The following is a 13,496-nucleotide window of genomic DNA, read 5'->3' as shown; positions in this document are numbered from 1 at the left end:
AGTCAGGCCAGGCTAGTGCGTCCAGTTGGACTGAAGGCCCCTCCCCCACGCCCTCATTCAGGTGTAATTAATTTAAAAAGCCTGAAGTTTACCTTTTTTCTGTCCCTCACAGAAAGGCTCCTGGTACATAAACCAAGAGCAACTTGAGCAGCTAAGAAAAGCAGAGCCCAAAGTGCTCATTGTTTCGAAGGCAGCCTCTCCATTTGTAAAGGCTTTGATTGTCTTAGAATAGGGTCTCAAATATTCAGTCTGCTAGCAAAGCTGGGAAGTACCCAGGAGAAAAAGATGGATGCCCAGGCCCACGTCAAGTGGCAGTGTTCCGTGTCTGCGAAAGGGCTGTGATTACTGTTGACATGGCAGAGCCCCAGGCTGCTGCCCTGCACAGCCCGAGTTTCTGCTTGCAGATACAAGTGTGAAAGGACCTAAGCAAGCAAAGGTCTCGGGTGAAAAACCTGAATTTCCTTCTTGGAAAATGAACGGTTGTTTTTCCTGGAGATGGTGGAGAATCTGGCCTCTCACCTGCTTTTAATCTTTTATTCTAGTTGGTTTTTTTTTTTTAACAGAAAAGATAAAGGCACATCACAGAAGAAAAAAAGAGAATGTGTGTGTGTGTGAAAAAAAGAGAATGTGTGTGTGTGTGTGTGTGTGTGTAAGTAGAACACAGTGCCTTTTCTTTCTTTTCTTTCCTTTCTTCTTTTTTTTTTTTTTTTGAAATCTTAAACCTCATTTCTGGCTTGTATTTGGTAAAGATTCCTGCTCTGGCTTTTATTAAAAGCAGACTTTCTGTGGTCAGAATTCTCCATCTAAAGCTCAGCTTGCGTCGGCCCAGGGATCCCAGCCGCTCCGGCTCTCTCAGGTGACCCCCCCCTGCCCCCACCGCAGGGATTTCCCTCCCAGTGGCTGAACTGGCATCGAATCCTGAGAGCTCAGCACAATCAGCCAGCATTCCTCTGGTACTCTCATTTCTGTTTCAAATTTGGGACTCTTTGCAAGGCCAGATCAAGTGAAGTCTGGTTCTAACTTGAGTGCATTCTAGAGATTTTAAATAGTGCAACTGCTCTTCTACAAATTCCCCGGGGCCCGGCCCCTGAAAACTGACTGCGCCCTCTGCCTGCTCGGCCGCCCTCTGCCTGCTCTCCAGGCCGCTCTCCCCTCTCCCAGCCGCCGCGGCCGCCCTGCACCCAGGCCTGCCGGGCTCCCACCCAGCCTTCTCCCCCAGGACACAAAAGGACAAAGGCAACTCCACCCAGCCTAGCACTGGAAAATTGATTTTTCTGCAGGGGACTGGCAAGCTAGCTTATCTGAAACCGAGAAATAAAGCAGTCAACGGAGCAGGCAAGACATGCACATCCATCCCGAGGACAGTACCACTGGGGGGCTCTGGCTCCTTCTCATAGCTAAACAGACAAAATGGTGGGTTTCAAGGCTGCTTCTGCTTCCCACTCTCAGACCCCTCTCTCCTTGATGGCTTCCACACCTTCCTGGCACATGGTGGACACTTGTGCAGTTAATCTGCGGTTTTCTAAAACAATAAACTTGATCTTGGCTGTAGCAACTTTGATGGTGCAATTCACGTTTGTGATGTGGAGGAGAAATTCCTTCACATGCCATGCTGCTGGGGGGGGCACTGGTGACAGCGAGGCATTTTTCAGTGGTTACACTGACTTGTGGGGGTTGAGGCCAGGGTGCCGACACTGCACAGGACACAACCCAAGGTGTCCGCCACCGCCACCGGGTTGGGAACGCCCGGCATCATGGCTGACAGACCGAGCCCGGCAGGCACTGTCTGCTTCCACGGGGGGGGGGGGGGGGGCTGCGGCAGGGGCCCGGGCAAGGCACGTCATCTTGGTGTCTGTGAGTGAAGTGTGAATAATCACCTAGCTCCCTGGGTTGTTGGAGCTAGCTTTAAACAAAATGTTACTTGCGAAGTTGAGGGGACATGGGTTGAGAGTTAAACCAATGCTAGCTATGACTATTATTACTAAAGTTTTGTTTTGTTTTTTGTCGGTCATGGGGCTTGAACTCTGGGCCTGGGCGCTGTCCCTCAGGTCTTCAGCTCAAGGTGAGCACTCTACCATTTGAGCCACAGAGTCACTTCCAGTTTTGTGGAGATAAGTTTATTGGAGATAAGAGTCTCTCTGCCTGCCTCCCTTCCTGCCCGGGCTGGCTTTGAACTGGGATCCTCAGATCTCAGCCTCCTGAGTAGCTAGGATGACAGGTGTGAGCCACCAGTGCCCAGCTAGAGATTTTACTAGTTCTATTATTACTAGAAATTTTGCTCAGCCAAGTCTATTAAAAACCCAAGCAGGATTGAGAGGATCTAGTATTCACAAACAGAGTCTTTACGGTTTATCCAACTTCCAAGTGTCTCATTAATAGGATTTTGGCCACCGCCCTATGTTATTGATGAGGAACGACTCTGGTTTTAAAGGTCAATGAGTTGACAGAACCTGGGATTAACCCAGGTTTTCTGATTCCAACATCCCCACCCCTCTTCAGCCATTTATTCCTTAAGACTCCGTGTTTACTAGGGTAAGATCCTACCTCTCTTCTCTTCATTATCCTAAACAACTTGAAGATAAAAATGTATGCAGTCCAATAAAAGGGTGAGGTCACGTTAGTCTTTATGGCACATATGGAGTTGTGTTTTCCTTCAAGGGGCATATAAATATCCCCATTCTCTGAATTAAAAAAAGTTTATGTGGTTAATTTCCTTTCCTTCTCAAATTCATTATTTTGAGAGGGGGAACTCATCTTATCCTTTAAAAATGTCTGATACTGGCTGGGAAGGTGGCTCCGTGGTAGAGTGCTTGCCTGAAGCCCTGGGTTCGATTCCTCAGTACCACATACACAGAAAAAGCTGGCTGTGGCTCAGGTAGAAGAGCACTAGCCTTGAGCACAAAGAGCTCAGGGACAGCGCCCAGGCCCTGAGCCCCAGGAATGGCAAAAAAAAAAAAGTCTGATACTCACTCTATCTCTCTCTCTCTTTTTATTTTTAGTTTACCATGTATATTTTTATTTTCAAGTAACGCATCATTTCGTTTTGTTTTGCCATATTGTTTTTTTCTACAACTTTTTTCTTAAGTATTATTTTTTTTTCACTCTATCTCTTTAGATGGTGCATGTATGGTTGAAGTTCCATTACTGACAATTAGAACTGAAAATTCAGTCCTGTACAATGACCTGTCTCAGATGAGGTCAATGATGATACCCAGCAGCTCTAATGTCTACGTTAAAATGTCTAAGTTACAGATTAATCAGCTGGATTTTAGTGTTTACATTAAAATGAGTGACGTGGGACAGAGGGCGGATGAGTAAAATTCCTTGTCAGTGGTTTTGTAGAACTCTTTGTTAATGCCAAAGCTCAGCACCTGAACTTGACCTATGACATGACCTAGCAGAGGCTGTTTTGTTTCAAAGCCTCCGGCAAATTCCACCAAACTGCCATCACTGGGGCTCAGTTTCCTGGGCCCACTTAACTTGTGCCAGTCCGTAACCCCGAGGCTTCCTGAGCAAGTGACCCCTGGTCTTCAGGGCCAGCAGCTGCCTCACGCCCACTCCCTCCACTGCCAGACTGAGAGGTACAAACACGGGAAGATGTTTGCAAATAAAACCTTGTCTGTCGCACTAGGAGAAGAGAGCCAAGACCCGACCCCACCGATCTCCGCGTTGGCCTTACCTGGGAACGCTGGGCGGAGCCCTGGTGGGCCTGGATGGCACCTGGGGAGGGGCCCCGAATGAGTCGCTGCTGTTGGGGAAGGGAGGCAAAGGGCCTGGACGGAAGGGGACCGGGGGGGCCCCGGAGTGCGGGCCCGGGGAGGGGATGGCGGGCGCCGGTCCTCGGCCGGACGCGGGCCTCGTGAGGGACACGCTGAGGGCCGGCTTCCTCTGGGTTGTGGGGCTTGGAGGAGGCGACCTGGGGAGAAAGACACACTGAGTTGGCCACTCTGGCTTTCTGTCTGTATCCATCATCCATGAGTTATCAAAGACTTGCTGCCACAGCCCGGACCCTCACGCGAATTCAGAGGACACGGTGGACAGCGAGTTCCCCCCTTGCTCATCTGTGAGGCTAACGATAGGCGCAAGTTCTGGAGTATTCTAAACGACAGCCCCGTGTGCACAAGTGTATTTTTTTCTGTTCTATCCTATAAGTCACTTTTCTTGGCACTCACAGAAGGTTCTGCAGCGTTCTGCCAGCTTTGTCTGCAAGCTTCCTGTGGCTTTGAGCTGCGCCCGCGCTTCGGGGTGGTGCGCCGTTCTGCATGCTGTCTTTGCGTGTTTGGAAGGAGGTGGGTGGATCTGGCCCTCGCTCCCAGCCCCTGACAGCTTTCCTTTCTGTCCCCTCACCCGGGGGCGAGCCCGTCCCCTTACCTGCGAGAATGCTGGATCCACGAGTCGTCCACCGGGGGCGGGGCCGGGGTGGACACGGTGGCCGTGTTGATGTCGCCGATGATCATGAGGGCCTCCTTCAGGGCTTGGTGCATCCGCAGCATCTCACCCCGGCGCTGAGCCTGCTCCGCGGATTCCTCCATCAGGGTGTTCTGGTCCTCTGAGGAATACAACTGTGCCAGGAGCTCGGAGTTGATGAAGTCTTTCACCTGTCACATTGCCACAGACAAGCAAAATGGGCTGAGTGGGCGTGCAGAGTCTGGGGACAAGGTCCGCGGATGCTACCCCGGCAAAGGGACCCGTGGTGCATCTGACCACGAGAGGTCGCCCACCCTGAGGGGTAACACAGACGCACCAACGAGAAGCCGAGCAGCCGGCCCCAGTGGAGCGGGCGGCGGCCGGGCCAACCTCTGGGCCAATCTCCCGGGCCAGGCGCGGCCGCCCGGCGCCTGCGGCAGGAAAGGCTCTGGGAGGTGAGAGCAGCGTTCTCCACAGAGGACCAAGGTGCGAGGAAACCTGTGGAGAGCCGGGCGCTGTTTTTTTGTCCTTGGCCTGCTCAGCTAGTTTCCACCCAAATCGCAAAATTAGTAAGGTCCTGAGTGCTAATGTCTAAGAAGGTGGTTTTTTTTCTTTTCTTTTTTGGTCGGTCGTGGGGCTTGAACTCTGGGCCTGGGCGCTGTCCCTCAGCTCTTCAGCTCAAGGCGAGCGCTCTACCACTTGAGCCACAGCGCCACTTCCAGTTTGCTGGTGGTTTATTGGCGATAAGGGTCTCACTGACTTTCCTGCCCAGGCTGGCTTTGAACTGTGATCCTCAGATCTCAGCCTCCTGAGTAGCTAGGGTTACAGGCATGAGCCCTGTCACCCAGCTAGAAGTTGACTATTTTTCAAATAGTCTGTAGCTATTGATGTGTATATGAATGTGCAAGTTTGTGATATGAAAGACACAGACTGTGTTTTCTAGATCACAGTCAAAGCCAGTCACTTGTGATGAGGATGGCCACAGGGTATTACGAATGCGATGGATACAGAAAACCAGACTGAATCTGAACCACACGTGTGAGTCTTTGTAAGCACGTGAGGACAGGGAGGCTGACGCCCTCTCACAAGCTCTGAGACGTCAGCTGGTAGAAGAAAAAATACCACCAACTACGCTTTAACAAAGGCCAAGATGCCATGTTTTCATGTCAGAAATATAGTTGAAAAAGAACCAGCAAATGGAGAGAGGCAGGATGGCTGACACTGTCCTGCTCATGGAGAGTGTGGACCGGAGCCTGGCCACAGGCGAGGACGGGGAATGGAGGCCGCAGACCGACTGTCATGTACTTACACATTGACAGGCTCAACTGAAGCAAAGATAAAGCAAATAAGATCGAAAACGAGAATCAGTGAAACAGTATATCCCATGCGCCTCTACACATTGTCTGCTTCTTATCACGTGGTGGTGCAGTTTATAGCTTTCAGTTGTAAGATTTGGAGTGTCTGAGTAACCTGCTCGAGTTCACACAGTCTTAGGCTGAGCCCCCAGTGTTCTCCTCAAATTCGGCTCCATGCTCGCCCCCGTTGGCTCATGGTGCGGTGCTCAAGCAAAGGCCACTGAGGACCTGGGGGCGGGGCAAGCCTCTGACCCAGCTGTGGGCTCAGAGTGGAGACGGGGCGGGAAGCTGTGGCCAGCGTGGGCAGAAAATAGTTTCTGAGGCTCCGTCTTGACCAGAGACTGGGCCTGGTCGAGGACCCTCACCCCAGCCACTCAGGGAAACACAAAGAAGATGACCACAGGCCAGAGCAGACACAAAGGAAGACCCAGTGTCACAAACTGACCAACACAGAAAGGGCTGGCAGAATGACTGGCGCTGCCAAGGGCTGCCCTCACGTGGGACGGCTCAGCGCTCACACACACATCTTTTGTTTGTTTGTTTAGAAATCATCATTTCTAGGCTGTTAGAACCCAGAGCCGTGGGCATGCTCAGCACGCACCTTATTGCTGAGCTACAAAGAGCATCGCTACTAGAAGAGTACCGCAAGTATGTTACACAAACGTTACCTTACCTAACCCTAGAAAGATAAGTCAGTTTCCCAGTGTCTCTGTTATATGAGGAAGTCAAGGCTTCCTTTGAGTCACTGGATAGTTCAACAAAAAGCAAAAGCAAGGATATGTCATTGTTTTACATTCTGACAGACAAAGGACACCTGTCAGATGTGAAGATTCCTGGGTTAACGTTAATTTATCACTCACAGATGCCAACAGTCTAACACACATAGCTTCATTTGTTAAAATATATTTATATACATGTTTTGAAACATGCAAATTATTGGACTAAATCAGAAAACCTGGATAAATCATAGGTTCATTTTGGTAAAACAGAGAGTTCCCTGCACACATTTTGTAAACCAAGAGTAATTTAAATGTGGAAATAATCTAATATACACTGTTTATTCTGGGAGCTGTTTGATGGCGTAAAAGGTTTAATAGTTGTGGAAGATAAATTTGGCCAATAAGCTAAGGACTAGAATTTGAACTGTATCCATTTGGCAATGGAGCACAATAAAAGGCTTTGGAAAAGCAAGTGAGTGAGACAATAGGAGAATTCCTGGGAAAATTAATCTGCGTTTGAAATCAGAATTGCCAGAGTGGAAGAGACAAGTTCATTAAAAGGCTATTAGTCATGATATGGGAAGAGCTTAATCTTACCACGTATGAATTATATTACAAAGGAAAAACCAGCAGGTTCAGTGCTGTCTGAATGAGAAGGTAAAGGAGGAAGGAGCAATCGAAGGTGCCTCAAGCATTCACATTTGGGTGAGTGGGAGAATAGAAAATCTAATGGCAAACAAAAAGAGTTACGTGTAGTTTAGCTCTAGTGCTAAACTCACTTCTAAGCACATTTGCAGGTACTCGGGGGCCTGGGCATCTGCTCAGACCTTCCATTGTTGGGTGGATGTCTGCACTTGGATACATGGCGTAACTTAAAACTCAGACAATTTTCCTGGCATTGACCATATGTTGGGTTGAACAATTCTGGAGCTTTACATCTTGCTGGAGTATCACTTAGGATCTATTAAATGCAAATGTAAAACCAATCTGCATGGAGAAGCAAATGTCAACCCATGCAATAAAATAAAGGGCTATTTTATCATTCCAATCAATGATCTGCCTTCAGTCTTCCACATCCCAAGGTTGCACACATTATGCCCACCTCTGGCAATGTTATAAAACGAGCATGAGAGAGCAGGGTGCTAGCCCATGAGGGCCAAGCCACAGGCTTGCCGCGACCCAGGTCGGGCTTTGCATCCTACCTCAAACATTCACTAAGCTTTGGAGCTCGGGTTCATTCTAAAATAGGGATGGTGGCAGAAGCTGCAGGATTAAGAATGAGTAAAAGATTCCAACACCTAGCATACAGCTCGTGCTCAGGCAAAGTCACCTCTTGATTGTCTTCTGTGTGTACAAGGTTAACCTAAGTGGGCAGACCAGCTATCGAGTTACGTTACTCACACACAGAGCATAGGTTAACATTTAACTTTGCACTTCAGCCAAGTTTTATACTCTTTTTCCTCCTGCTAGCCTGGTTCTGTGATCTGCCCTGGAGTCTGGAGCAGAGCTGGGGTGAGGAGGACAGGAGGGAGTCTCCAGACACTTGTGCATCAAGACTCAAGAGAGGCCACGTGGACCCCTTGTAGAACACGATGAACTAATTACACATACGTAGATGGGCAATCTGGAGCAACATTTGTGCTTTTCATTATAACACCTTATAACCTATACTTTCTTTGTAGGGTTCACAGAAATTCTCACACACAAAACCTCATTCCAACTCAAACTCTCCCGGCTAGATAAACAGGAATTACCGCGCCGTGTCACACGGCTCAGTGTAAAGGAATGTGAGGTCATTAAAAATGTTCCACATGTTTCCCTCATTCCTGCTTTAACCCTTCTCTAGCAGCCTGCAATCTGTTCAGATCCTGGGCCTCCTTTGTTAGGACGGAGACCATGTTCACATCTTCACAAAAAGAACAGACATTTTTGCAGGTTTTCAAGTTTAGTTGCTAGCGAGAGCAGGACTTACAGTCTGTGGTAGGTGGGAAAGACTCAACACGGACCACCAAGACCTCTCGTTCACAGGACGTGTACAAAAACCGCTTCCTGGGAAGGTGCTGCTCAGGGCAGGGGAGGGCGCTTGCTTAGAACTGTGGCGTGGGGACCCCGTCATTCTCTTGTCTCTATTCACACCCCTCTTCTCCCGGCGGTTCACTTCTGCTGGTGACAGAAGTTTGCCCTCTTCAAAAAGGAACCTCTGTGGACTCACACACCACATCTTGGACAAAAGTTAGACAGAAGCCGGGCACTGATGGCGCACATCAGTAATACTAGCTCCTCAGGAGGCTGAGAACTGAGGATCATGATTTGAAGCCAGCCCAGGTGGGAAAGTGCATAAGACTCTTTATCTCCTATTGACAAAACCACAACTAAAAACAAAAATGGAGCCGTGGCTGAAGTGGTAGAGCACTAGCCTTGAACAAAAAAAAGCAGAGGAACAGCATCTAGGCCCTAAGTTCCAGCCCCAGGACACACACACACACACACACACACACACACACACACACACACTGTATGATTCCAAAGTTCAGAGTCAGTTAAGATTAGCATACTGGGGACCGGTTCACTTGGTGAGGAGTCCTGGTGTGGGGAGTGGAGTTTGGGGTCTCGGTAGGTTGTGATTTTTTTGTTTTGAGCAGAGCGCGGCCTTGCTACCTCATGGAAAGCAGACTTACGGTTCTCAACACCAGAACAAAGCTCTGGAAATAACCAACATTTAAAAATAACACTTTACTTCATTCACATTAAAGTTCCAATCAGCTCTGAAAGCCAGGACACATGGTACTCATTTTCCGTCCAGTGCCAAGGCCAGGAGCAGCAGGCTGCAGGTGTGTGTGTGTGGGGGGGGGGGGCGGGCGGCCAGCACCTTTCCAAGTGCGAAATGGCCCTCGCTTTCATAGCTGGCCTTTTGAAAAGAATTCATAAAAGCTTTTACATTCTAGTTCATATTTCCTGGGTCTGAATATGATTTAAAACAGTTTCTCCTATTTAAACAAACCCTAATTAAATCTTGAAGTAAAATGAACCCCCTGGAAAGCCAGGCCTGTGGATGGGCCGATGCTCGGGGTGGGGCGGGCTGGACGAGCCCCCCGTGGAGGCTGACTGAAGTTTTCCAGCCTCTGCCAGGCTCGGTCCCCGTGGAGATGGCTGCTCCCTTGGTCCAGGCAGAACTCCGGCCTATTCTGCCACCGCATGTTGAGAATAAGGCTGAATCCCGCTGTTCTGCACCTCTGGTGGGAGCTTGTGTTGGGGGGAGCGATGCGGGAGATGCCACCCAAATGCGGTATTATTTGTGCGCCTGCACTTTACAATCTTGAAGGACACACTGCGGCTCCGCCCGGCCTGTGCTCCGCGCCCAGCCTGTCCTCGGCGGCTCCACCCGGCCTGTCCTCAGCATGGTGCCCGGCCTGTGCTCAGCATGGCGCCCAGCCTGCCCTCAGCATGGCGCCCAGCCTGTCCTCAGTGGCTCCACCCGGCCTGTCCTCATCATGGCACCCAGCCTGTGCTCAGCATGGTGCCTGTCCTGTGCTCAGCATGGTGCCCGGCATGTCCTCAGCATGGTACCCGGCCTGTCCTCAGCATGGCGCCCGGCCTGTCCTCGGTGGCTCTGCTCGGCATGTCCTCAGCATGGTACCCGGCCTGTCCTCAGCATGGCGCCCGGCCTGTCCTCGGTGGCTCTGCTCGGCATGTCCTCAGCATGGTACCCGGCCTGTCCTCAGCATGGCACCTGGCCTGTCCTCGGTGGCTCTGCTCGGCATGTCCTCAGTGGCTCCACCCGGCCTGTCCTCAGCATGGTGCCCGGCCTGTGCTCAGCATGGCGCCCGGCCTGTGCTCAGTGGCTCCACCCGGCCTGTGCTCAGGATGGTGCCCGGCCTGTGCTCAGCATGGCGCCCGGCCTGTCCTCAGCATGGTGCCCAGCCTGTGCTCAGGATGGTGCCCGGCCTGTGTTCAGGATGGTGCCCGGCCTGTGCTCAGCATGTGCCCGGCCTGTCCTCAGCATGTGCCCGGCCTGTGCTCAGCATGGTGCCCGGCCTGTGCTCAGCATGGTGCCTGGCCTGTCCTCAGCATGTGCCCGGCCTGTGCTCAGCATGGTGCCCGGCCTGTCCTCAGCATGTGCCCGGCCTGTGCTCAGCATGTGCCCGGCCTGTCCTCAGCATGGTGCCTGTCCTGTCCTTGGCAGCTTGGCCTGGCCTGTCCTCAGCATGGTGCCCGACCTGTGCTCAGCATGGTGCCCAGCCTGTCCTCGGCAGCTCGGCCCGGCCTGTCCTCAGCACGGCGTCATGTCTTTGTGCTGCCCTTACCTGGCATGTTTAAGTTGTGAAGCAGCTGCTGCGTTTCAATAGACAAAGGCTTACAGTATGTCTGGGGCAGGCATTTATTGCCGGGCTTTAAACCTCTTAAATGATTCCATGTGGAGGCCCAGTGCCAGGGCACCTCCTGTAAACTTTCAAAGGAAACTGCCCACCAACGCCCGGGCCTGGGGAGCCGCCTGAGTGCCCTCCGCAGGAGCTGGGCCGCCGTTCCCCTCGCACAGAGGGAAGGCCACCGCCATTCATGAACGCGCTGACCGGTGCGAGGGCTCGGCCTTCCAGCGGAGGCTGGGCTCGCAGGGCGGATGTGAAGACCTGGGAGTCAGACTCTGGTTTTCTCGCTGTGACTCTGCTGCCAGTCCTCGTGCGAGATCTCTTCAGCTCACATCTAAAACAACCCCCAGCACCTGCGCGGCTGCCTGCGGGCTTTCTGGAAAGAACCAAGAGGCCCAGGCATGCTGGGCTTCAAGATGCTGTCAGGGTGTGTCTTTTTTTTTAAACATCGCTATTTTCAGAGATACAGAATCTCATATATTAAGTAGAATATATATAACGTTTTACCTTTCTGTGTAGAGCGAAAAAAAAATGTGCTCAGGCTGGGAACTTGCTTGTGGCTCACGCCTGTGCTCTCAGCTACTGAGGAGGCCGAGATCTAAGAATCAAGGTTCAAAGCCAGCCTGGGCAAGAGAAGTTCATGAGACTCTTATCTCCAATTAACCACCAAAAAGCCAGAAGTACAGTTGTGACTCAAGTGGTAGAGTTCCATCCTTGAGTGAAAAATCCAAGTGAGAATGCACGGCTCTTAGTTCAAGTTCACACACACACACACACACACACACACACACACACACACACACACACACTGCTCAAAAAAAGCAGTCACTCTAGGTATGTCAATGTAGTTTCTGGTAGGTATAAACAAGTTAAGTTTCAAACAGAGGCAAGGATCATTTTGTGAGAATTCAGCATCTCCAGATACATACATACATATATATATATATATATATATTTTTTTTTCATGTTGCTAACGAGTCTCTGCTCCCAAGTTTGACCCTGGAGAGCAGGTCTTCATTGCTGTTTCCTTTCTCATGGCTAATGGGAAGTCTCGGAAGACAATCAGGCATCTTTACCTCCAGGGGTAATAGTCTGTAAGCAGAGGTAGGTCATACCATTAAAAGCAAGCAAACAGCAAGTGAGAGAAGTTACCCCAGCATTTCTTTGTGTGTGTGAGAAGGTGAACGTAGGGTAGACTTGCGGCAGGATTTTCCCTCTCCTTTAAATAACTTGTGTCAAGCTAGTCCTCACAGTCACACACAGGAAGGACCACTTCCTGTGCTGATGATTGAATACGGCACAGAGCTAAGCGGCGTTTGCGCCAGTGGTGGTACTAATGACTCTCAGCGAAACAGTGAAAAGATAAATGATCCTTAATCAGGAAAATGTTTAACTAAGCAAGTGCCTGGATATACTACATACAGCAAAACAACCTGAATTCACTTAAGCAAAGTGAAGAGGGTGATTTTAAACATGCAGAGGCTATTTGTTTGGTACTTCAGACGTCTCGCCTCTGTGACCCCGTCTGCGCGGCCAGCTGTGCCCCGTGTGCTGACTGACGTTGCAGGGGGCGGCCTCGGGCTTCGGGGCCACTGACCGAGCCTAACAGCAGGCGGGCGTCCACGCCGCCAACCACTGCTGACCTGCTGTTTACACTTCAAAGCCGACCAAAGGCACGGAATGTGCATGAAAATCAGAGGATGGTTCACACGAGATCAGAAACGCAAGGCAGAGACCCTGAAATGAATCTCCAGGAAGAACTCCCCACGGATGTTTTGCTTTTCCTTTCTCCAGTGTGGGTTTACGGAGGGCCTCGTGCGACTGTCGCGTGGCTGGCTTACTCCGCTGGCGTCTCACCCGAGCCACGTCTCCAGCTATCACGCTTGGGTTCTCATTTTGGAGACGGAGTCTGAGAGACTTTTTTCTGCTTCTTCTGGCCGTGAACTGAGATCCTAGGGACCACTTAGCCTTCTGACGACCGAGGAGTGCAACCACGAGCCACCTGCATCTTGCTATAATTTCTTAAGTAGGAAGCCATATTAATTTCTTACACTCCTACATGCAACAGTACTGCCACATACTGCCTTCTTGAGTGAACTGTTCGGTTACACAGGCTTACGGTGATCCGTGTTGTACTTACGGAGGACAAAGACACACAGCGGATCAATGACTCACCCAAGGTCCACAGACACTGCAGCAAACCAGGCTCAAAAATCCTGATTTTGCCTGAATTCTAGTTCTGAGCTCTTTCCACACTTTTACCGTATGATTTTGATTTCTTACAGGTAATGCTTGCATCACCGGGTTAATTTTTAAGTGTTCTTAGGAAATAACGGGATAAAAATTCCCAATGTCTCACTTCAGTACAAAAGACCTCACTGCTGCCTTCTTATCTGAAAGAGAAGTGTCCCTAATTACTGTTGGCACTTAAAAAGTTAATTACCCAAAGGAACCGCACACTGTAAGCAACACATCCAGAACTGCTCCAGATAACCAGAAAGGAAGAGTGTGTGCACACCATTTATTGTATCAATGACCCATATAGCGGGAGACGTGGAGATTTTTGGTTAGATCATCCTGACCTTTAAAAAGCAAAGCTAATCCAATGTACTAAGGTGACAAGCCCTTTGCCAGGAAAAAAATACCAT

General features: G+C 50.3%; 1 protein-coding gene across 1 annotated transcript in view; it reads right to left on the bottom strand.

Annotated features, from left to right (window-relative positions):
- Dnm3 (dynamin 3) overlaps positions 1–13,496 on the bottom strand; it is a 366,727-nt gene that overhangs the window by 23,163 nt on the left and 330,068 nt on the right. The window contains exons 19-20 of the mRNA XM_013015559.1: positions 4,372–4,598; positions 3,680–3,916 (exon numbers count right to left, since the gene is read on the bottom strand). Of these exons, the coding sequence (XP_012871013.1) occupies positions 3,680–3,916; positions 4,372–4,598 (464 nt within the window). The remainder of the gene's footprint in view (positions 1–3,679; positions 3,917–4,371; positions 4,599–13,496) is intronic.

This window comes from Dipodomys ordii, unplaced genomic scaffold (genome assembly GCF_000151885.1).
Source record: "Dipodomys ordii isolate 6190 unplaced genomic scaffold, Dord_2.0 Scaffold27, whole genome shotgun sequence".
Lineage (NCBI taxonomy): Eukaryota > Metazoa > Chordata > Mammalia > Rodentia > Heteromyidae > Dipodomys > Dipodomys ordii.
Note: the sequence above shows the minus strand (reverse complement) of the source record. Positions and strands in the feature narration are given on the sequence as shown.